A 24,378-nucleotide genomic window follows, 5' to 3' on the forward strand; every position below is an offset into this window, starting at 1 on the left:
GGCACTAACCTGATGAATTCTGGAACTTGTGAATATCTTTTGTATTTTTTTCAAGGCTGACTATTTCTTTCCAAATACCCCTTTGCTCTTCTACAATACTGGCAGTCCTCCATCAAACCTTTTAATGTGGCTTGTTTGGGTTTGTTCACCATAACTAATGGACTTTACTTGTGTGGCCTATTTATGCTGATTAGGAAAAAAAAAACTTTCCATCATTTGATGAAAATCTTCATCAAAAGGAACGGAAAAAAAAAGTTGAAAAATATCTAAAAAGAAACTGGGAACAAATTGTTTGGGATGCATATTAAACAAATCTATTCATCTAGTTTAGGCTGCTGTTGAATTTGAGAAGTGTTTTGGATTCTGCTAACAACATCATAGATTAAGATTGGCAGATTTTGGGAGGGGGGGGGACTTTTGGAAGATCGTCATGATGTCATCCGAAAGGAGCTTAAGGGAGTTTCTAAAATGTAAATTGTTTGCTAGTTTTTTATGTTTATTTTATTTCAACAAGATTATGCACTCTCTATGGCTACTTTTTCTGGAGCTGCTAGGAAAAATTTTGAGTATATAGAAGTGTGCCCTTTTTTGGGGAATCTCTACAGTGGCCTATTGCTTCTAGATTCCTGGTATCAGAATGCCATGGTACTGTGGGATCCCTCTGCCAATGTACTATTGTTTTAGGACACCATCCCTTACTTTGTGATATGAATAATAACTGGAATCCTACTAAAACTTTCTCCTCTTTTAATGAGCTAATCTGAACAAAACAATGTTTTGGAAAGTTCCAAAGATTTAAAGCAAAATTTAAGTAAAAAAATGGACATATTAAAATTTTATATTTAACTTCATATCAGAATTTTTCCTTTCATTCTCACTTTGATGTTTTTTTTTATTCCTGTTTTATTACCTTTTTCCTCTGAGCATGGGTCATTCTGGACCTGCCATACCTTGTAAATGGACAGTAAAAAAACAGCAACAGATGAGAATATGTCTTTCCATTAGAAATACATCTATATGCACCACCTATAAATGCATTTTGATATATTTGTAATTCTTCCCAAGTGCCAGCCCACAGCTTGCACCAATGCCTAAGAAGTGCTGAGGCAGAAAGGAATGGGGAAAGTAACTAAATTTAGTGTGGTATCAATCACTTGCATTCTTTTATACAATCACACTTGCAACGTTACATGCTGAAAAAAGTCCCTCCTAAGACACACAATTTCAATCACCTGATGTAAATAAAACCCAAAATCCCTGGCTTAAGAGGCCAACACCTTATCCATTAGGTCACAGAGTCTCAGCATGATATATGCTTACAATGTTGTAATTGACAGAACAATAAAGTAGAATGAGCTGAGAGATTACCTTTTCAGTGAGCTGCTGTTCATTTACAGTCCAGCCAGTAGGTTAGGGATACAGAAGGGATAATAAAATTCCCGTGTATGAGTATTGAGCAGACACAAGTGGATGTGAAGTTAAAAAAATCTCTGATCTGTTTTAAAAAAACCTGTAAATCTTACATGGTAGTTATTGAGTTTTCTGTTCTTATGTTATTCCTAAGTAAAGGATATAAATGTATCCTTATAAATAAATGATGAATTACAACAAAGAGCAATACATAAGGTTACAAGTATTAACCCATTCTTCCAAAAGCTATGGAACCTCTTATAATTTATTGTTTGGAAATTAACACTATGTGGCTAACTTTCCCAAAATTTTATATAATATCATGTAGATAAATTTAATTACAATTAGGTTAGTCTTGGGATATTGTTGGAAATTTCCAAAGCTGCCCTGGAAAACCCAACCCAAAACCAAAATGTTTAATGTCCTCATCTTTTTAATTTCAGCTTTGGGATCTCCACAAGGACTTTCCTTCTCTGATATCACAGAGAATTCTGCTAAGGCTATTTGGCTAGCTCCCAGAATCCGGGTGAACAAGTTCATCATTACATATGTTCCTTTGGCTGGAGGTAAGCTATAGCATAAACTATTTGTTCCTGTTGGTGGATTATTTCTTGAAATGCTCAAGGGTAGACCACATCCCATGGTAGTCTACTGATTTCATCATTGCAATATCTTTCCAAACAAACTTTTTAATGTTCTTTTCATCAGGAGCCAGCAGCACAGTGGAAGTTGATGGATCAAAAACCCAAACCATTTTAGCCAACCTCTTGCCAGGAGTTGAATACATTGTGCGCATTGTGTCTATTAAAGGAAATGAACAAAGCCAACCAGCATCTGGTTCTCTGACCACAGGTACGTAGCTCCTTTTTCACTAAATGAATTGCGGTGTTCATGAGACAATTCATATTTGAAAAATTAAACAATATCATACAACTTCCTTTAGGAAGCAATCTGAAATGGAAACTTTTTGGTTTACCTCTGAGCATTAAACATTTCGGGACAAAGTTTATAAATAGATCATTCATTATTTTAAAATCAAAACACATTAAAATGAAAAATGTCTCCCCTGTTGTGAAGACATCATACTAGAAGCTACATCAATTTTAGAACCGGTATTAAATCATTACTGTGACTTTGTTCACAGCTCTTCTGTTTTCTCCCCTTTCCTTCTCTTCTCTCTCATTTTCTCTTCTCATGGCAGAATGTGTTTTATGCATTCTCATTCACCTCTTATAAAGGTTTTTTCACTCTAGCCAAACCAGTCAATCTTATATAAAAGAATCTTTTCTACATATATTTCAATAGTTTCCACCAGTCATTCTCTAGCAGAAAAACATAGACCACGGACATTCCTAGACTAAATAGTCTGATTCTTCAAGAGAACAGAGGCTTTCATTTTATATAATGATTGTCAATTTCACCTTAATTATACCCAAACCCAGACAGTGCCAGAATCTACCCAAATACCCCAGGTGATGGCAAAGAAACAAATCTGTTTTTTTTACCTATACATATTTGTGCTTTTGTTTCAAATGAAGTCATAGCACCCGTGATTTGGTAATCTAGGCAAGCCAAGGCCTAGCACTCTCTACTTCATACAGCTGCCACACATTGGATTCTTGATTAGAAAATGCAAAGCTGCATTATTTCATCTTTTTATAGACTGTTGCTGTAGATACAGCATTCTGTACAAAGTGCCAGCCTTTAAATGAGATAACAGTCATTTTATGGTTCCAGAACCTCATTGAAATACCAGATCTGCCCAATCTGGCCACAGCATGCTAGCCTATACATTTCCCATCTATTAGTGTAAGCCTATCTATCTAATACATTCAGCTATTAAACTTTTTAAAATCATCGATAACTATTAACTTGGGTTCATCATGACATCATGAATATGTACGACTAGATAGTACTATTCATGAAAGTCTTTGTCACTTGAAACATGTTTTTGGAATCATAAAATATGTAAAAATGATGAACCAATATCAATATTATCTGTCTCTGAGATGTCATAAATCTACTGTATCGTTTAGGATGCACATTGTAATAAATATTATGTAAATGCCTAATATGCCTTTCTTTTCCAGACCTCGACAGTCCATCAGCACTCCAAGCCATCAATATCACAGAGTCTGAGGCTTTAGCCCTATGGAAACCTTCTTTGGCTTCTGTGGACAATTATGTTATCTCCTACTCAGCAAAGAATGGTAAGTAGATATAACCTCTTTCAATAACAAATACTACCCAGTGTGAAACATCATGCTCAGGATACACTCCTCCACGCAGTGGAGATGCCAGCTCTCAATCCTGTGTTACGACTGATAATCCGGAATAGTAACCACATGTCATGCAGACTAGAAGTTTCATTGACAAAATAAGGTTAAAAATACTTCCTTGCTTCAACACGGGGAACATCAAGGATTCTTTTTTTGGAGCTGAAGCAAACACTTAGACCTTTTTCCTATCATTAGCTTTGGCTTATATTAACTTGAACAACTAGCTAACAATAACTGGGAAGGTTCCACTAAAAAATATTTATCGCTTTTTCTTTATTGCAGCTCCCGCTGTCGATGTAACAGTTTCAGGAAACACCGTAGAAAATGATATTATTGGACTTCAGCCAGCTACCGAATACATATTGAAAATCTACGCTGTTAGAGGACCACTTAAAAGCAAGACAATCTCCACAAAGTTCACAACAGGTGAGACAACAATTTGGAGTGTTTTATTTTCAAGTTTTGAAACTGTTACTATCCTATCGCAGATTGTGTAGGTAAGTATTAAATCCTACATATGCAAAGGCTTTACAAAATCATTTTACAAAATGAAAATGCCTGAACAGCGGAACAAGTATTGTTCTGCATGGTCCTCTTAAAAGTAATTCTCTTAGCAGCTCAGCTCTCCTGTACTGATTCAGAACTGCATCTTACCCTGCTTCTTTTTTCCTAGCAATCATTCAGCAGCTTAGCTCCCCCTGCTCTTCCCATTCCGCAACGATTCACCAGTTCAGTTCCCCCTTCCTCCAAACCTTACACAAAGATTAGGCAACTCAGTTCCCATTTTGCTTTTCCACTCCCACAATGATTTAGCAACTCAGCTCCCCCTGCTCTTTCCTCACAGAAACGATTCAGCAGCTCAGCTCCCCTCTTCTCCTCTCCTCCAAGCTATGATTCAGCAGCTCAGCTCCCCTCTCCTCCAAGCTCTCCACAGCTCTTCTACCACCTACCTACCTGATATACAAATCACTCCACAGTTCTTGTCCCACCTACCTACCTGATACACAAATCTTTTCATAATTCTTCTCCCACCTACCTACCTGATACACAAATCCCTTAAAAGTTCTTGTCCCACCTAACTATCTACCCTGATAGAAAAATACCCCCATAGCCACTCTCTCAGCTCCTCCAATGACCTACTAATGACTTCCTCACTCATAACCTCCTCACACGCACGGCTCCAAGACTTTTCTAGAGCTGCCCCAACTCTCTAGAATGGTCTCCTCATCCTATTCAGCTTGCTCCACACATTTAAAGGATCCCTTAAAACTCAACGCTTCAACCTCACCTACGCATCTTCTTCTGTCCCCTAAACCCTCATTACTCACCCACCATTCCATATCCCCCTCCTATTGTGTGATACTTCCCCCACCTCTTAGATTGTAAGATTTTCTGGTTGAGTTTCTCTCCTCCTGTCTGTATTTGCCTGCCATCTCTATTTAATGTACAGCGCTGCGTAATAGTGTTGGCGCTATATAAATCCTGTTTATATTATTATTATTATTATTATTATTATTATTAATAATAATAATAATAAGAAGAAGAAAATATGATTTGGGAAGAAGGAGGAGCCCATCAGTAAGTCAGAAGGTCCACTTTCTAAAAAAGTATATGGATGTCCTGGTAATGATTTCCATGGAGGCCTCTGGTAGCTTCTCCAAATATTTGCAGCAGACATTACCAGAAGCAAGAGGCTTGTTATTTTATGTTACGTCCCATTAATGCAACATGTCATATGGTAAACATATGTAACAATTAGAGCAGGGAATCTTGCTGTGTGGGGTTTAATGGTTTTCCTAACTCTTGATGTTATTCCAAAGAACATATTTTGAAAGCCTCCCTAGAAAGTGAAGGACTCCACAAAGCTTTTGATTGGCCATCTTTCACTACTGGGGAACGTTTGGAATCAGTTTGCAAAAATTAACGCCTTCCCGTCTTTCTATTCATCTTTGAGGTCTTTTGTTTTCTTTTTAAGGTTTTTACGGTTATTTTATTTATTTTTGTTTTAACTTTTAAAATCCCTGGCTTCAAACTAAAAAAATAATAAAGAATTTAACTTATTGAATAAGTGCTTTTGACATCCCTATTGACATTTACATAAAGTTATGTAAAATTATTCAACATCTGGGTCTTTATTTATTAAAGCAATGGGCATTCACCAGTAGGAACCAGAACTTTCACTGCTCTTTCACTGTGATATGGGAATAAACTTAAGCCCAATTTTCATTCTAGAAAATATAAAATTGCTCCCATATGTTTTTCATGTATTTGCTTGCTATTTAAAGTCGATGTAAACTCAATTACCGAAATCTCATGTAACCTTTACCATGTTAATGTAATTTCAAAAATCATTTTTCAAAATGATTTATAGACATATAAACCCAAAATCTACTTTTCATTTTCTGTGTTTAGCATTAAGTCTCACTGTATATAAAATGTCTAAATACAAGGACCATGTGTATTCTAAATGATATTTTTGTGTGCTTTCTGTATTTCTTTGGATAGCTTTCATAATCCAATGTGAAATAATTGCTGTTTTTGCCTCGGTGCAGGAATTTCCTGAAATAAAGACTGGCCCCTGCTGTTCTCTGCCTTTGTGCAGAGGAACTTGTCTTGTCTCCGCCCCTTTCTGTAGTTTTCTACAGGCACCCTGTAGTGGGTGGAGCTGATAGGCCCCTCCCACATCTATGCACAGGCTATGTACAGCACATTCATGATGCCATTGTGACTTTGGAATTCCAAAAGTGGTCTTTGTGGCTAATATATTTATAATGTTATAAAGCTTTTTTTTTACTGGAGATGTCATCAGTGATGGTACTTTCTTTTTAAGGCTGACAATGCTAAGCTACTCCCATGCAATGAGCAGTGTTGTTGTCAAGCTACCATACCTGCTCCTTCAGCTGATGATCAGGCTTCCTACCCGGTCTTTAAAAGGCAAGCATAGACTGGAAAGGCAACCTAATGACCAAGGAAGGGATCGGCATGGTATAGTGCCAATGTTACTGCCATTAGTATGGTGGTGACCTAGTTCTTTTAGCCTGCCCTTGTTACATAATTTCCTGGTATAGGGTGACAATGATCTGTCCCTGTCTTCTAGTGTGCTCCTATGTTGTCACCCTGTCATATCGGTCTCCAATGGACACTACAAAAGGCCATGTATTATGCAGACATGGTCAACTGTTTTCACAATCCAGTAGCCCTCCCTAAATTTTGAATGAACTGGCCTTTTAAGGAAACACTGTTCTCATTGACCTGGCTTGTTATTTTCTACTTATGATAACTTTCATGAAAAACTGAATTTTTTCCTTTCTAATCATTTAATCTTTCTTTTTATTAGGAGGTTGCTCTGGGACCTGATGCCACCTCATACCGCTTGCTAGATCTCAACCCATCTGCCCAATACACTGTAAGACTACAAGCAATCAATGGAAGTGTCAAGAGTAAATTCATCCAAACTGTATTCACAACAAGTAAGATCATTTCTACTTCTCTTTAATTATCATCTGTGTTCTCATTAATACATCCACATAGAAAGATACTTGCATGGGGGGTTTTAGGGCAGGGCGAATTACCAGGGACTCAAACTCCTTCCTGGCCCAGTTGGCAGAAAGTTGAGGAATGCAGGGAGCAATGCAGTGGTGGCCACCACATTTTTTGCCCAAGGCTCCATTATGTCTAATCCCTTCCATGGACACATGCCACCATGTAATAATCAATGGGCTGAGTGATATAACTTGTTTTTTATTGGACTAACATAACTACACAAGTATGGGTTGGGACTTAGATCTGTGAACTTATATGATGGTTCTGTCACTTTACCTAGCTGGGGTTCTAAGCCTTACCCTCTCTATCATAAGTTGGCCTTCAAAGCTGAGACCCAAGAACTTCCCATTATTGGCCTTCAAAGCTGAGACCCAGGAACTTCCCATTCTTGGCCTTCAAAGCTGAGACCCAAGAACTTCCCATTCTTGGCCTTTTGGCCTTCAAAGCTGAGACCCAAGAACTTCCTATTCTTGGCCTTCAAAGCTGAGACCCAAGAACTTCCCATTCTTGGCCTTCAAAGCTGAGACCCAAGAACTTCCTATTCTTGGCCTTCAAAGCTGAGAACCAAGAACTTCCCATTCTTGGCCTTCAAAGCTGAGCCCCAGGAACTTCTTATTCTTAGCCTTCAAAGTTGGAACCTTGTAAATCTCTGAATCTGAATCAATGCCTTTCACCAATGAGCTTTTAGTTAATATTATTGTAGGATCAGAAATCCTTCGCTGAGTAGTCAGCACCTAAAACCCAACATGGGCTTCACTTCGTCTCTCTTGGAGTAGTAGGAAGCAACCCTATGAGGATTCCTCCCCAACCTTGTACCTTTCTGATATGTACACAGATAATGCTTATAAAATAGTCCATATTTCATATTTTTATTTTATATATGACCTCATAAAATTGTTGAACATATTCCTTTACTGCATAGCAAGACCCTCAGTACAGAGGGTGGCTTTTCAGGAAGTTACACAATCCCTGAGCGGGGATACAATGTAGTAGGTAATGACAGATTTATGGAACGTTGTAATAACTTCCAATCATCTTCTCACACGTAGAGGATATAAAACGTCTGTACAAAACCTGCTCCGTAAAATACCTCCCTATATTTCTTCTTCCATATTACTGTCATTAATTCTGCCCAAAAACTATTTGTCATTAATAGTGACAAAAAAAAAGTTGGAGAAGGATCCAAGCAAATAGGCAGCCGTTTGTGTCCCCCACCACACACCTTGGTTCCTCGAACACATAGGGACACAAACAAAAAGTACCAAACAACAAAATGTATCTACACAGGCAAAATCATCAAGAGAATGTAAAAACAAAAGACAAAAACTACCCTCCCCCATATCACAACTCAAAAAGACTACACAAAAAAAGGCTAAAAACAACGAAAAACCACAAAATAACCACCCAGCTCCATAAATGATAACCATATGGAATGTAACTGGCAAGGAGTACACGGTAAACCATGGCATCTAAAAGACTCTTTGTGAGTGTTTCTTGTCAGTTGTATTACATATGGATATCATTTTTGGAAATGGCCCCAGGGCTAGGGTGATTTATTTCTTGGTTTTAGCAATTTTTATCTTGTGTGTTATTTTTGAGTTGTAAATGCTTTATGACTTTTTTTGTTATCCTGGTATATATTTTATTTATATTATTGGTAAATATTTTATTACAATTATATTTGTATTATATATGTATTCACATATTTAGTTGAGGGGTTGATTTGAGTGTGACTTTTCCAGTATGTTTTTGGTGGTCCCAACCAGGGGCTGTTTTTAGTGAAGGGAAATTGGGTAATAGCCCATGGCCACCCTTCTTTACCAGGACCCCTACTGACGGAAGCATAAAAGCTGAAACTCTGCATTTTTGGACCCCCCACTTCAGATCATTGTTGTGTCTTGGGCCATATAGATGGCAGAATCAGTAATAGGCCAACAGGTAAAGAGCCCAAAAATAGGGATTCAACGCCAAAAAAACACAAAATCTACATCATAGTCTCCCCTGATTCCACTAGCTTATTAAACATCAGTTCTTTTTAAATACTGTGTAGGGAACTGTCTCAGTTCTCAATTTGTGCAGCGATCCGGCACATCCTTAATGCCTGTGGCTACAATTCATGCTTCCTGTCTTGATTTGTAGCCACCCCATTGTGCTTTAGAAAATGAGACCATAAGTGTAACCAATCACATTCATGATACACAATGCAAAGTTTTCCTATAGGCAGGAAGCTGAGAATACAGTCACTCTGTTGCCCTCTAGTGTTCATCTGGTGAAAACCACCAGCAGCCTCTATACAGTTTGACTTCAGTAAGAACACATTTAAAAATATATATTATTCATATATGATTGTGTGCTTGTTTCCCTTTCTAATGGGAGAATTGGGACTTTAGATTTTAGTGTCAGTTACATAAATCTCTTAGAATATGGAAAATGTATATTAAAAAATGAATATACAATGTATTTTGGGAAAATTGAAGGATATGTCAGTCCTGATTAGAACGCTGAGTTTTAACGATGGTTATGAGAACAGATAAGGCCATCTTCATAACAAACACCTCCATTATCTGTCTCCCATCATCCTTTATGACAGTATATTTGTTTCTACCTATTGCTACAATATTACGCGGGGGAGCTAATCTAATATATTGCGCTGGGAATGGCAGATAAACATGTTAATGTAATTGGTGCTCTTTGTCTTCATTCCTTGTATAATCGTAATGGTTTTTCTGTTTATGACATTACAATTTGAAATGATATTGATGGAAACGATCTGCATGTGTTCTCAAGGTGTAAATCCATAGGTTAGAGTTTCATATAAGCCTTAGAGTATTTCAAAAATTATTTTTGTCTTTTTTAATCTGTATCTTTTTATAAAATGAGACCCTGCCATGAAATAATTTTTTAAGCATTTCTTGATATAGGTTGACAACTCTGCGCCTTTTTCCCAATTGTGATCCATTGTTGTCACAAAGGTTTCTATTTGTTAAGCTATGATCAGACTGGTGGTGTGGATGCTGTGTGGTTACTCTCTTCCTCATGCCAGGGATCTGCTTCCTCAGAGGAGGTGCTACATGTAGCGTCTACCCACAGCAACCCAATGAAGAACGAATGGGAGTGGCAGAGTACGGTTCAGTACTGCTCACAGCCCCCAACTGCAAAATCTGCAGGTTCTCCAAAATCGCTGGTTCTCCAAAAACCAGTGCTGCCCTCTGAATGGCCAAATGACTAGCGGTGCAAGCCACCACACCTGCTCCAAATGGTTTTTAGAGTAGTTTTACCAAAATTTTTACCCACATTTTACCAAAATTTGCATTCTTTTTACATTGGATTGAATTAGAAAATGCAGGAATCAACATAGATACACGTTTCTTATTGAATCCAGCGAAAAATGCCAAGCTGGAGTCGATGTAGACAAGAAGGCCAGCAACACTAAGATACAAAAATTTTTGTACAAATTTGCAATTATGCTTTTGATAATAAGCATTTTTGCAAACTAAACGCAGTTAACTTTGGTTTTTTATCTATTTTAAATGGTATTTTTGCAATTATAAGTAGCACCCAAGCAGTTAATTATTCTTTTTTTGGTTCCCTATAGCCTCCAGACCAATGTTTCCAAACTAAGGTTCAGTGGAACCCTAGGATTTATCTGAGGGTTGAGGAATTTTCTCATTTTAAGTGATATCAATGATCTTTTTGGCTATCTATACGGGTAACACTCTTCCCATGAGGCATTCTTCACAATGATCAGCTAATGATAATTTTTGGAATTCTCAAATTCTCATCATATTCATCTAGACAGTACATTACAAAATACATACATCATGGTTCATACTTGAGGTCCTTCACACGATCTTTTTGGCACAATTCACACACAGCTTGTAACACACTGCGTACACAGCTAGCTTTGTGCGCCAAATACTACAACTTCGTACAGCCTGACCCAAAAATGACCTAAAGGTCCCTTTGTTTCTCAACATATAAAATGGAAAGTATTCATTTTTTTGAAAGGAAATGTTTGCTTGGAAATAATGGCTGACAGTGACAAACGCCAGAGCACTTACTGTTTGGAAGGTGAAGAAGCAATATTAAATTCTGAAGAGCAAGGAAAGAATTTGTTCTGAGATACTTACCTTGGAATGGTGCTTTTTCACTTGCCCAGGATAAGGGCCAAGTACCGGTGGCTTAATCGTACTGAAATTTAACACAGATGCATTTATTAATCCCCCGAAGGGAACAAGTTAAGTTTTGAGCCATTTAAACTGAACAGAAAAACATTAGATTCAAGATGCGCAGTTTGGAAATAACAAAAATGTTCTCCAAGCTGTATGCATTGGAATAGTCACAGATCATTTTCTTCAAACAGTAAAGTCCTGTTGGCTTGGTGGTCAAGAGAAGCTTCCATCCTTTTTTTTATATAAACACCCATTTTCGTCTGTGTTATGTGATAACATTTTGAGCTGAACTTTAGGAGCCTATAAAAAAATTGCATTTGGGGGCCTTCTATGTAATGCAAATGCTTCTCTAAGGGGTATGTAATATAGTTCTACCACCCAGACCAGTGTTTCACATTCTGTACATGGTTCTATGGAACCTTGGAATTCCTCCAAAACTTAAGGGTTCCCTGAGCCATGAGGGGTTTTACCCCTATGTTTTATTGACAACAATGGTCTTTTTGGCTATCTGTAAGGGTAATATTCTTCCCAATGGCCAGCAACTCTTCCCACTGACCACCACACTAATATTCTGTGAGCTGTGGATATAGTAATTATAGCAGGGGTTCTAAAAGTTATTTCAAGGGTTCCCTCTTGTTAGAAATGGTTACAAAAGACTACCCAGACACAAAGACAAAGCTGTTTGTGTTCTCTGATTTTGTGGCCACCCCCTTACCATTTTCATTGCATACATCTCAGGACCAGCAGCCAACTCTAGTCCAGATGAGGTCAAGGCCCACCAATATTTTATTTTGCAGGTGCAAGCATAGTGACCACCACAGTCCATAGTTATCATAGCTCCCTTGCTCACCTTGTCACTTTCCTGTCAAGGGTTGGAAAAGGCTATTTTCAGGACAAATACAGACACCATTCCACTACTTTCATTCAAAACACATTTAATAATACATCACTAATCATGAAAACAAAGCTGCATTTATTTAGGCCACCCAACAAAAACAAAATTTTAGAAGTATTATTTTTTTTCTTTTACTATTTATTTGATGTATTTCTTATTTTTGATACTGAAATTGTATCTTATAATTACATTACTAGACAGTGGTACACTGCCATCTTCAGGCCGCAATGATATCTATGGGCCATTTTCTTTATTTTTTTATGTTGTTTAAACTATATCTGAAACCAATCCTTTTTTCCACCTGAAAAAGAGATGGATATTATTTTGTACATTAAGTTTTTTGTTTCCTTTAGGTTGGAATTTTGGGTGAAAATGCAGGGGCTACCTAGTATTTTCCCCATCCCCAGAATTAAAAACACTTGATTAAAGCAGATAAAAAAAAGTGGAAAACATTTAAAAGGTTCCAATTTTCTGTAAGCACCATTGATTTTTGCTGGCCCTGTTTTTGGGTTGCTTGAAAAGTAAAAGGCCCCACATTCAATGATAATGACCATGCATAGAACAGGACTGCAATATTGCAGGATTGGAATGCTATCCAAGAATCCCAGGAAAAGGTTTACAGGAAGCAGTGCAGATAAAAACAGAGACTCGGGTCCACCACTGTAATTCCAATATACTGTGCACAATATGGAAAACAGAGCTGGTACTACAGCTCACTTTAAAACTATGAAAAGTAATTTGCTTTGAAGAAGTAATTTACAGGAGAACTGTAAAATGACAAAAAAATGTGTGTCATAACATGCTGGTGTGTCAAAAAGGGCATTGTCATAACACATCCCGGTGTCAGAACGCAGAACTCATAGTACATATAATTATGTCAGAACACAGACGAGGTCACCCGTGTTAATGAGCCAAACACTAGAGAATGAAAGAACAAGTCAAATGTCACACTGTCAGCATTCAGCGTGTTAGGACTCATCGCCCCCCTACATAATTAGCATGTCCTTGTCATATCCTTTATTTTCGGATGTCCTCGATTGCCCCCTATGCATCTAAATAGGACTGTCACTGACTGCCTGCCTAGTGAGCAGTTAATGCAGAACTGTTCATGTACTGGTAATTATTATAGACTATAATGAACATGGAAGAGGGATGCAGAGCACATGGAGAACTGTGGATGTGAGTTACCAGAGATCTGAGGATCTAATGACAAACATGCTGCCTCCATCTAATTTCATGGGTTCCTACTTACCAAATTGGTCTACATTGTGAGTTAGAATGTGTGTTTTAAACTCACAAGTGGATTTATTGTCAGAGATTGGAGTAACTATACACACATTGGGCCTAATTTATTAAAATTCTCCAAGACTGGAGAAGATAGACTATCGGAGGAGGAACCTGAGTGATCCATCAAGCCTGGTCCAGGATTGTAAACCTTTGCCAAGTAATAGCAAATCATTTTTAAGAAATCCATTTCAGGTTTGCTGGTTCAAACAGGTTCTCCAATGAAACTCTATCAGTCTTGGAGAACTTTAATAAATCAGGCTCAATGATCTTTATTTACTAAAGTTCTCCAAGACTGAGGAAGGTAGATTATCATGGAGATCACCCAGCAAGTCTGAAATGAATTGCTTTAAAATGTTTGCTATTGGCTAGCAAATGATTTCATTGACAAGGTCAGAGAATATAATGAGGAGATATACTGTTTCATGCATGTATCAACAAATGGAATTACATTCTAGATTTTCTGCACCACCAAGGTTCTCCTATGATGTCTTCTCCAATCCTGAAAACTTGAAATGAACAAACAGAGATCTTTCATAGGTCTGAGTAGAGTGATAGAGAAGATCCGGTTGGCGAGATATTAGACTTTAGAGATTGCTGAAGAAACAGACACACTGGGAACATAGAGGACCTCATAAAGAATATTTTCAACTGCTCCAGCTAGATCTTATGTGAATGGACTCATTTGACCCAAAAGGCCCTCTTGTTGTTCCACAGTCTGCACAAATGTTCATGATCACTCAACTTCATAGATTCAAGTTCTTTTACAAACCCAGGCTCCAAGCTCCTTTAACAAGATAGGAAAGGCCAAGGATGGGAAGGATGACACTGGATCTAGAAACAGGAGCTTGCTGAACATCTGAGTTTGTAAAAGAACTTGAATGTAAGCAGTTGAGTGATCAGGCACATAGCATTTGAACAGACTGTGGAGGTGGCTGGGGCAGGTGAAAGTTTTTTTTATGATGACCTCTATGCGCCCTTGGTTTGTATCCGAGTTTTTCAAGTGCTGTTGGGTCACTGCGTGACCAACAGGGGGTGTTTAAGATTGATCCTATCTCTCTCTCTATCTATCTATCATCTATCTATCTATCTATCTATCTTTGTACCATGTCCTGTCTATCTTCCCAAAAGGGTCCAAAATTATTTTTGCACAAACTGTTGGTGGCTTTGTCCACCACTTGGTGGTTATCTAATATTTTTGGTTGCTAAAGTGGATTTATAAAGAGGTTGTAGCCAAAATGCACATATTTCTACTAAGTTCCTTCAAGCAGTATCCTTGATTTATTATTGTATTTATGCAAACAAAACTGTTTAATTGTAATTAATGAAATGCATCTTTTTCTGTGATCTTACAGCTGGGCATCTGTATCCACTGCCTAGAGATTGCTCACAAGCCCTCCTGAATGGAGAAACTGAGTCTGGAATGTACACCATATACGTCAATGGGGATCAGTCCCAGCCTATGCAAGTTTTCTGTGACATGAATGTTGATGATGGAGGATGGATTGTAAGTATAAAGATAGGACAAATACCCTATGCATAACATGTCGTAAACATAGGTATGGTTAGCGTGTGATTGTTTTTTACTGAAGAGAGGCAAAAAAGGAGAAAGTTGTCAATTCAAACCTAAAAAATTTTGTTGCCCAAAATCGTATACCAGCTGAGACTCCCATGTTCACAAATTTTACTGTGCTGTTCCCTGCAGTATATCTTTTCAACCAATAGATGTCCTCAGTTTTCCAATTTGAATAACTAAGGGACCCGCCCCTGAGGAAGTGTCATCATGCAGCAGGAGGCCTATTAGGTCATTCTTTTTTTCTTCTCTATCCACCTATGAACATGTTCCATGTAAACTTGCCTTAATACAGCGCATCTGATTGGCTCTTAGTGCTGTACTTTCCTCTGTCAGTCTGAATGTTACTGTGTAGGGGAGAGCAGGTGAGTGATTCTGAGTCAGATGCAAATCATTAAAAATATAAAGTGCTTTAGTCTGTGACTTGCACATCTGTCTGGAGTTCAGTGCCTATTGTTATAGAAGGTTCAATCATTCAATGATCATAAACAAACACTATTAAAATACCACAGTGCATGATCCTCCTCTATGCAATAAAGAAATCCAATGATTCTACCCACTTTAGACTGGATTTTTACCACATGCCAGAAATTCTATGAAAAAAAGATAAATCTGCCTAAACTAACAGCATTATTTTTCCAAAGACAGAATGATTGGCACAGAACATATTTTGATTCTCTTTTTCACAAAGCTGAGACTTGGCTTGTGTAACAACATCTGCGGATCTCATTTATCGTGAAATGGGGAAAAAAAAAACAACAGAAAACTATACAGATTCTATTAATGTGATACACATTATTGGAAACCAAATCCCGATAGGGATAGCGACTGGAAGCGTTATTGTAAGAAAAACAATGGAAATAAAGATCAAATGCAGATGTATTATATCCTTGTTAAAGGCAGTTAAGGGATAATAAGTTAATATGAACCCATGCTTTAGTCATGCAGAACAAAGCATTAAATTCACATAACTGATATCTTCCTGAGGCTATGTTTGTTTTAGGACTAATCATTATTTCTAATACTATAATTGTAGCAATTGCAATTACAGTATTAAATAGCACATTGTCTTAAAAGCTGCAGAGGTTGCTGGAAGCTGAAGCTATTTTTTTACTAATTAAAGGTTTCAGTTTGCATATGTCACAGGTGAGGACCTTTAAGGACCTTTTTGAGAGTATTAAAGATGAAGGCGAATCTGAATGAGGGAGGGGGTTACGGAGACTAGGAACATCTGTAAATAAGTCCTGGAGCTGTGTGGTGGTATTAGGATTTTATAATATTTTGTAAACTTTATAAAGGAATCCAGCCCAGTACACCAGTCATATAATCTGGAGAATGTTGGGCATGCTCAGAATGGTCCTTTGGCCTGTATGCTTTTTGGCATGATGGTTATTTCATCCTGGATGCACCGGAGTGGGGCCATCAGGTCAGGAATGATATGCAAGTATCAAGTATCAAGTAGCTGCCTGATCTGAGTCAGGTCCAAGCCGGGGCAAACAAATCTGTATTCGGCAATATTAGGTATGAGCCTAATCTCTGTTCACTGTATAGAGAAGGTAACTTAATGAGTTCACTTTCACACTTGTTTTGTGAATATAAAATATGCAAAGCAATCACAAAAATTTAGAAAATTTGTAGTAATAAAATTGAAAAACATTTGTCAAGGCAAATATGTGTGCTCCCTTAAGGCAAGAAAAGAAGAATGTAAAATTGTAAGTATGGTGATAATGGTATGGCCTGATTTTTTGGGGAGGAGGGGGGATGTACCTTAATTATCAACCGAATGATAAGTAAAAAACAGCAAGATATGTCAAGATATTTTGAAGTTTAATGAACTTGCTAAATCTACTAAGAAGCCTAAGAAAATGACAGAAATAAAAATACACTCCAAAGAGCCCTAAGCCCCCATGTTACTTGGGGGAGCAAGCCACAAAGCATGGGATTGTCCTCCCTCAAGCTAACTACTCGGCCAGCTTGCCACAATCGTGGCCAGCTTGCCACACTTACGGACAGCTTGTCTCACTTGTGGCCAGCTTGCCACACACCTGAATGGCTCGCAAGACTCTTGGTCAAGCTGCCAAGGCACCCGGGCATCCCCCCTCTCCCTTTTAGCTTGCAGCCAGCTTGCCGGAGGGGACCTCAACCCTGGCGCCTCAAGCCAGTGGTAGGGCTGCGCCCGGGGGATGACTGCCCTTTAAAAAGAAGTAAACCCAAAACTACCCAAAACAATAAAATCACACTTACGTTCAATCTTGCAGAGCAGTTGTTCCGTCAGGAGGTTTCATCCATGGGGTCTTGCGTTGTCCTGGTATCCATCTTTGGGCCGCCTCAGAGGGAGCACCAGGCGCCTCCATCTGCTTCCATGTTTCTTTTCCTTCATCACCTGATGCAGATCTGGTGATGGGCATGAGATTGGCAATTTTTTCCCTCTTGATAAAAGGGCTCCTTCTGCGCATGCCCGAGATGCTGCATGATGTGTATCCCGGGAGGCTCTGTGGTCTCATTCATTCTTGATCACCTAGGCAATCGAGAATTTAAGGGGGCTGTGCTGCTTATGCCTGTGGGACCAGGCCCCTTGTGCCTGGGGTACTCTAGCACTTAAAAACCCCAGTTGCCCAGAGGGACTTAGGCTCAAGCCTGTGGAACCTGGCACCTCCAGCCTTGGGTTCCCCGGCACTTAAACCCCCCTAGCTACCAGGGGGAATCTGAGCTTAAGCCTGTGGGACCTGGTGCTTCATGCCTGGAGAACTCTAGCCTTTAAGCCCCCCGGAAGCCCAGGGGGGACCAGAGTTTAAGCCTGTGGGACCGTGTGCTTCGTGCCTGGTGTACCCAGGGCCTAATTTCCCCCGAAGCCTTGGGGAGGCCTGAGCTTAAGTCTGCAGGACCTGGTGCTTCACGTTATTTACCCTCTCTGATAACACAAAATTATTTCTCCCCTGTTATTTCCTCTTAAGCTTTCAACCCACACAGCCTCTTCTCAACAATTTTACCTGTGCAACATCTCCAAAATCTGCCCCTACCTGTCCCCTGAGACCACCAAACTCCTTGTACACACTCTTATCATCTCTAGACTGGGCTACTGTAACCTCCTCCTCTCTGTTATTCCACTAACCTGACTCTCTCCTCTACAATCTATTATGAATGCTGCAGCCAGACTTATCCATGCTTCCCACCGCTCCTCTTCCGCTGCATCTCTTTGTAGTTCTCTCCATTGGCTTCCATTTCACCTTAGAATCAAATTCAAGCTCCTGTGCTTTGCCTTCAAATCTCTCCACTGTTCCTGTCCCACTTCTGACCTGGTAAAAAAGTACTGCCCTAGCCACTTTCTTCGCTCCTCCAATGACCTAATAATGTCTCCCTCACTCATAACCTCACCACACGCATGAATACAAGACTTCTCTAGAGCTGCTCCAACTCTCTGGAATGGTCTTCCTTGTCCTATTCGGCTTGCTCCTACTTTATGTTCATTTAAAATAGAACTCAAAACCCATTTTTTCAAACTTGCCTACCCGTCTTCTTCTGTCTTTTAAAACCGTCACTACTTACCTCTACTACCACCACTATAAAAAAACACTTCTCCCAGTAATTGATAACAGAGGTAATAACAAGCCCCTCCCCTACAGAACACTAGGGGTGTGGCTAATACTCAGCTCAGCAAGCACAAGCCTGTGCTGTATAAGGGCAAAAAGCTGACATTTCAAAGCATTTCAAAGCAATTACAAATTATATAACGTGAAGGGACATGATAAATTGCTGGACTTGGTTTTATATTTTTCAGGAATTTCAGTAGTAAAATCTATATAGCTAAGCTCCCAGCAAAACAGTGACCGATATTTGGTAAATGTGGGATTCACTACTTTATAAATAAACTTCATAGAACTCCTATAGAAATTCTGAGAAAGGACTATGAACTGAACTTTTTGATTCCACCTATGCCCTTAACTACAAAGGCTGTTTTCACCTTTTTGAATAGGAATTAAGAGTATTCTCTCTCCAATGAGAACACAATCAAACTGAATTTATTAGTAGAGAAAGGAAAGTCCTGAACCTCTTTTAGCATACCGAACACAGGGAAATAGGTCATCTTTAAATCTCAATTTAAATATTGCTTTCAAGAACTATAGATAAAGATGTATGTTATACATAGCCATGCTTTATTTATGTCTTTTCCCATCATTATGAATCAAAAAAGTTGCAAAACTCAAAATCTTGGCCATTCTAAAGATCTCCCTAATGAATTTTAAGACTTCTGATACTTACTTGGACTTTTTCTTCTTTAGGTATTTTTAAGACGAGTTGATGGTTCTGAAGACTTTTACAAAAACTGGAGGGCATATTCTAATGGATTTGGTGATACTTCTAAAGAGTTCTTCTTGGGTGAGACATGTTTTGTACTATAAGAAACAAGCAGCATAAAATATAGATCTATCAGATAATTTTTTAGTGAATTCAGATCAATGTAGGCCAACTGACCAAGCATCAATGGTCAATTGAGTTCTTTGTCCTGCTAATCTTTAGGCTCCAAGTTTTAATAAAGAATCTGTTGGTGACAACTAAAAACATGATGGCTTTTCTACATTCCTTTGATCAATTCTTTGAATGATAACATCTAGCATGGTGCTTATTCAAGATGTTAGTTGTTTTTCTTGGGTTCCTTGGTGAAGGCTTGGATGTTCTTTAGTTGGAGCATTACCCTAAAGAGCTACCGAAACTCTGGACATTTTTGTATTAATACAGGGAATTGAAATAGGTTGGATCTAGCCCCTCTAGTTCCATAGGGTATTGGAATTGGAAGAGCTGAATCCAACCCATTTTCCTATTAATGAAGAGACTTTAAACCGGTCGGATCTAGCTCCTCCAATTTTATAAGATATTGGACCTGGAGGAGTTAGATCCAACTCATGTTCTTTCATGGGGCAACCCCCTACAGAGCTACCAAAACTCCTGACATTCTGGACAGCTTACTAATAACAAAGGAACTTGAAATGTGTTGGATCTAGATCCTCCATTTCCATAAGATATTGGAACTGTAGGAGGTAAATCCAATCCATGTTCTTGGAGCAACCCTCTACATGTCTACTAAAAGTCCTGACATTCTGGACAGTTGCCTAATATTAAAAGGACTTGGAATAGGTTGGATTCAGTATTCCACTATTTCCAGTAGTAAGTGGAATTAGAGGAGCTAGGTCCAAACCATGGTCTTTAGATTGAACAACTGCCTACATGGCTGCCAAAACTCCTGACATTTTGGGCAGTGTCTTATTATTGAAGATACTTGAAATGGGTTTGATCTAGCCCAGGGGTGGGCAAACTTTTTTAGTCTGGGGCCACAGTCTGAAATAAAATTTGACAGAGGGGCGTCATGATGACATATCCTCGCCCACTCGTGATGTAATGATGGCATAACCCTGCCCAGTTTCCCAATGCAGGCTCAGATCCAGGGGACGTGGTCCGGGGCCCTGGCCGGTGCGCCCACCCAGCGGGGTCCTCCTACCGCGGGCTGTAGTTTGCCCATGTCTGATTTAGCCCTTCCAGTTCCATAAGGTATTGGAATAATAATAAGGTATTGTAATAACATGATTGAGAAAAGCATAACTAGAGTCATTGCAGCAGAAGACTTTACTTTGCAGGTAGTAGCTTCTTGTTCCTAAGAAGCCATTGAAACCATTGAAATGATCCTACAAATTATTTCGCCCTCCTATTGCAGAGCCCATCCATTTTATTTCAACTTCTCAAGTCCAGCAGACTATACTAAAATTAAAGGTTGTGTGGGGTGTCCTCTCCTGCTTTGTCATGCTAAATCATATAGTATTTCCAATCCACGAGTTTTCTCTAACAGGCCAAGAAAAAAAAAAGTGACATTGACAGATTTGGTTTTTGCATTTCCTGGGCCTTAAAATGATTTCTGAAAATCCCGAGGTGTTAATAAGCAACTGATGCACTCTGTGCAAAATTGAATTGCCATTTCACAATATTATCTCTTGAGGATAGAATTCAGGATTATATAATCTGTGTAGAAAATCTCTGGTTTCCTTTTTTTATTTTACTGTGTGGAGATTTTTTTTTTAAAGTAACATTTTTTTATATTATTTACAGGCTTGGAAAACTTGCATAAAATCACCTCACAGGGACAATATGAACTCCGTGTGGACCTTAGAGACCAGGGTGAAACTGCTTATGCTGTTTATGATAGGTTTAGCGTTTCAGACTCAAAGAAGAGGTACAGGCTTTCAGTCGGTGGCTACAGTGGTACCGCAGGTGGGTATTCTTTATTAATAACAGTGCTTCTCTAATATTTGTGGCCAGACATTATCTAAATGTCCACCCAATCATCCCTCTTCACCTCTACTCAATTGTTTGCTTTCAATAATTTACCCTTGTTCCAGTAGGACCAGCTGGTGGCAGAGTAGTTCTTGGTGATACCTCGAAAACTACATCTCCCAAAACCCTTTCCCCTACACAAAGTATATCGACAGGCTGTTAGAAGTCAACCAGCAATATTGTTTCTGTGATATTCACATGGTCAGGGAAAGAAAAGGGAGGGCATAGGCAATGGTTTGTACCCCGATATAGTCCAGGTTGGTCTGACAATGGTTGGTATAGCAGTGCAGCAGAGGCACACTCTGTCAGCTCAAAGAGTAAGTGAGATTTTTCGGCGGATCAGATATATTTATAAAGACATGTAATGTTTGTAGAAATAAAAATTTGGAAAATACTCATTTATATAAGATATGTACTGAATGTATTAAATATATATATATATATATATATATATATATATATATATATGTATATATAGAAATATATTGCTCTGCCATATTTCAGCTGTCCGAAAATCCATTGTGCTAGGCTAAATGTATCTCCCCCTTACCCTCTCTACCAGCCTACTTCTAGGATCTGCAATGTGTATACATTTCCAGGCATGTGGTTCTACTCCAGGCTTTCCAGTAAATGACCATTGGCCCATTCATATTTCCAAGTACCAAGTACCTATTATAGTGACAACACTGACATTACTTACTCTTTAAAGTAGCGCTAAATTTCTAATGGATGTCTTTATTCTCGGCCCATACAGGAGATTCAATGACCTATCACGATGGACGTCCATTTTCCACATATGACAAGGACAATGATTCCGCCATTACCAACTGTGCCTTGTCCTACAAAGGAGCTTTCTGGTATAAGAACTGTCACAGAGTAAACCTGATGGGCAGATATGGTGACAACAACCACAGTCAGGTAATTGTATTGTTTCAGCTCAGAACATATCATTTCCTATAATATTACTAATATTACAGTATTTTATTGCACCAACATATTATACAGCACTGTACATTAAATAGGGTTTGCAAATAACAGACAGATACAGACAGTGTCACAGGAGGAGGAGAAGATTCCTACCCATATAACATCATTGGCAGCAAAGCTCATAGTACAGGAGACAAGAGGCAGGAATGTCTAGCTGGGAACCAAGCAGTCATTCATCTCTATGCCCCCAAGTGGGTTCCCACAGCACTAGAACTCCATACCCTTGTGGATTAAAAGCATTTTAAATAGATTTGACTATTTTGACAACAATTAGTGGTAGTTGGATAGTTCTGATGAGAGCTAATTCTGACCTGGTTTAGAGCTATTCCAACCTGTGACAGGTACTTAGATTTGGAGCTTCTGGGTTCCAATCCAAAATTGCATACAATGAGGCATGGTATGATGATGATGATGGTAAATATACCATCATAGTGGCACAAAAAAAAATGTCCAATGGAGCCGCCCGTTCCCTGAAAATATTTCCCTTTAATTGTTATATTTGTTGGGCAGGAAGTAATATGAAATCTTCCTAATGGGGCATGGAAGTAAAGTCAAGCCTGACCTTGGTTTAATTGTTCACAGCTCTATTAGGGCCATGCCATAAAAAATATATTTGCACCGGCAATAGCATATCAGCAATTTCCCATGTGGCACGGTCCTTATTCTTGGATATTGCAATTTTAAAACTATGTAACTTTTGTCCATGTGATTTTACTTTCATTAATAATGAATTATATTCTTTTTCCACTTGCAGGGAGTCAACTGGTTCCATTGGAAGGGTCATGAACACTCCATTCAGTTTGCAGAAATGAAGCTCAGACCAGTGAGCTTCCGAAATCTTGAAGGAAGACGAAAGAGAGCATAATGACTAATATAGCATCACGACAACAACATGCAAGAAGAAGGTGCAGAGACTGACTGTGGCAGCAAAGCACAACAGCCAGCCCCACACACCCCATTATCACATAACTCAACCCTAAAAACAAAGTGTCTTATGGAAATACCACAATGTCTTAAATATGCCATCGCTTGAACTAGCTACCAATATTTGTTTGGCCCCAGCAGCAACAAAGACTTTTGATGCAGCTAAGTGTGCTTATGGCATCCTCCGCTTGTGAGGCAGGCAAGAAGAATTGGCGCGAACGTTGACCGGAACCATGAAAAAATATGAAGTGTACAGTCGTAGTTTTAGATATTGTCATATTTTTAAACAAAGCTATTGTGTAATATTTTTGTCTTAAGAATGTTTTATTTGGTTTTGGTGGGTTGGGTGGCTTTTATATAAAAAATAAACACGTTACAATATATTATGTATCAATAGCCAGTCCGTTTCTGAAAGGGTTGACATGTTGGAATTTTTTGATATTAGACAATTGTATAACCAGAAGTCATTTGATACAACGACCATATATGGCAGTCGATAATAACCTCACTTAAGACCATTACTTCACCTTAAGTGGGTTAAAGTGGAGAATGCAGTACATATCATTTTTTCCGATGGACTGGATGTTTAACACGTACCTTTCTGATTTCCTTCATCCAAAATTTACTGTCTTAATTTATACAAAAAATAATTAATATATAAAAACTAGAACAGACATGTAATAGTGTTGTGGATTTTAAGAAGTTCTGCATATGGTCATATGAATGAAAAGTGAATTAAAAAATTTGTTTATTGAAATTCAATGACATAATTGTGTAATATAAATTCAACCACCAATACATATATGAGTTTAACCAATTCATCACAATCAAATTTTTCTGTTCTAAGGACACAATCCAACCACCACCATGGCATGAATTCTAGAACTGCTTGAAGTTACATTGTTGAATGTGTGAATTGTTATGGTCTCCAGGGTAAAGATGAGAGATTGTGGTGACAGATGGCGTTGAAGGTCAATTGAGTAGGTAGAA

The 24,378-nt window shown here is 38.6% G+C and overlaps 1 protein-coding gene across 1 annotated transcript in view; it reads left to right on the forward strand.

Moving 5' to 3' along the window:
* The window catches only part of TNC (tenascin C), an 86,616-nt gene extending 62,471 nt beyond the window's left edge, over positions 1-24,145 (forward strand). Inside the window, exons 14-24 of the mRNA XM_072431554.1 lie at positions 1,854-1,976; positions 2,119-2,262; positions 3,501-3,620; positions 3,972-4,115; positions 4,178-4,182; positions 7,027-7,159; positions 14,939-15,090; positions 19,437-19,533; positions 21,253-21,414; positions 22,232-22,395; positions 23,219-24,145. Of these exons, the coding sequence (XP_072287655.1) occupies positions 1,854-1,976; positions 2,119-2,262; positions 3,501-3,620; positions 3,972-4,115; positions 4,178-4,182; positions 7,027-7,159; positions 14,939-15,090; positions 19,437-19,533; positions 21,253-21,414; positions 22,232-22,395; positions 23,219-23,329 (1,355 nt within the window). The 3' untranslated portion in view covers positions 23,330-24,145. The remainder of the gene's footprint in view (positions 1-1,853; positions 1,977-2,118; positions 2,263-3,500; positions 3,621-3,971; positions 4,116-4,177; positions 4,183-7,026; positions 7,160-14,938; positions 15,091-19,436; positions 19,534-21,252; positions 21,415-22,231; positions 22,396-23,218) is intronic.
* Positions 24,146-24,378: the final 233 nt, after the last annotated feature.

This window comes from Pyxicephalus adspersus, chromosome Z (genome assembly GCF_032062135.1).
Source record: "Pyxicephalus adspersus chromosome Z, UCB_Pads_2.0, whole genome shotgun sequence".
Classification (NCBI taxonomy): domain Eukaryota; kingdom Metazoa; phylum Chordata; class Amphibia; order Anura; family Pyxicephalidae; genus Pyxicephalus; species Pyxicephalus adspersus.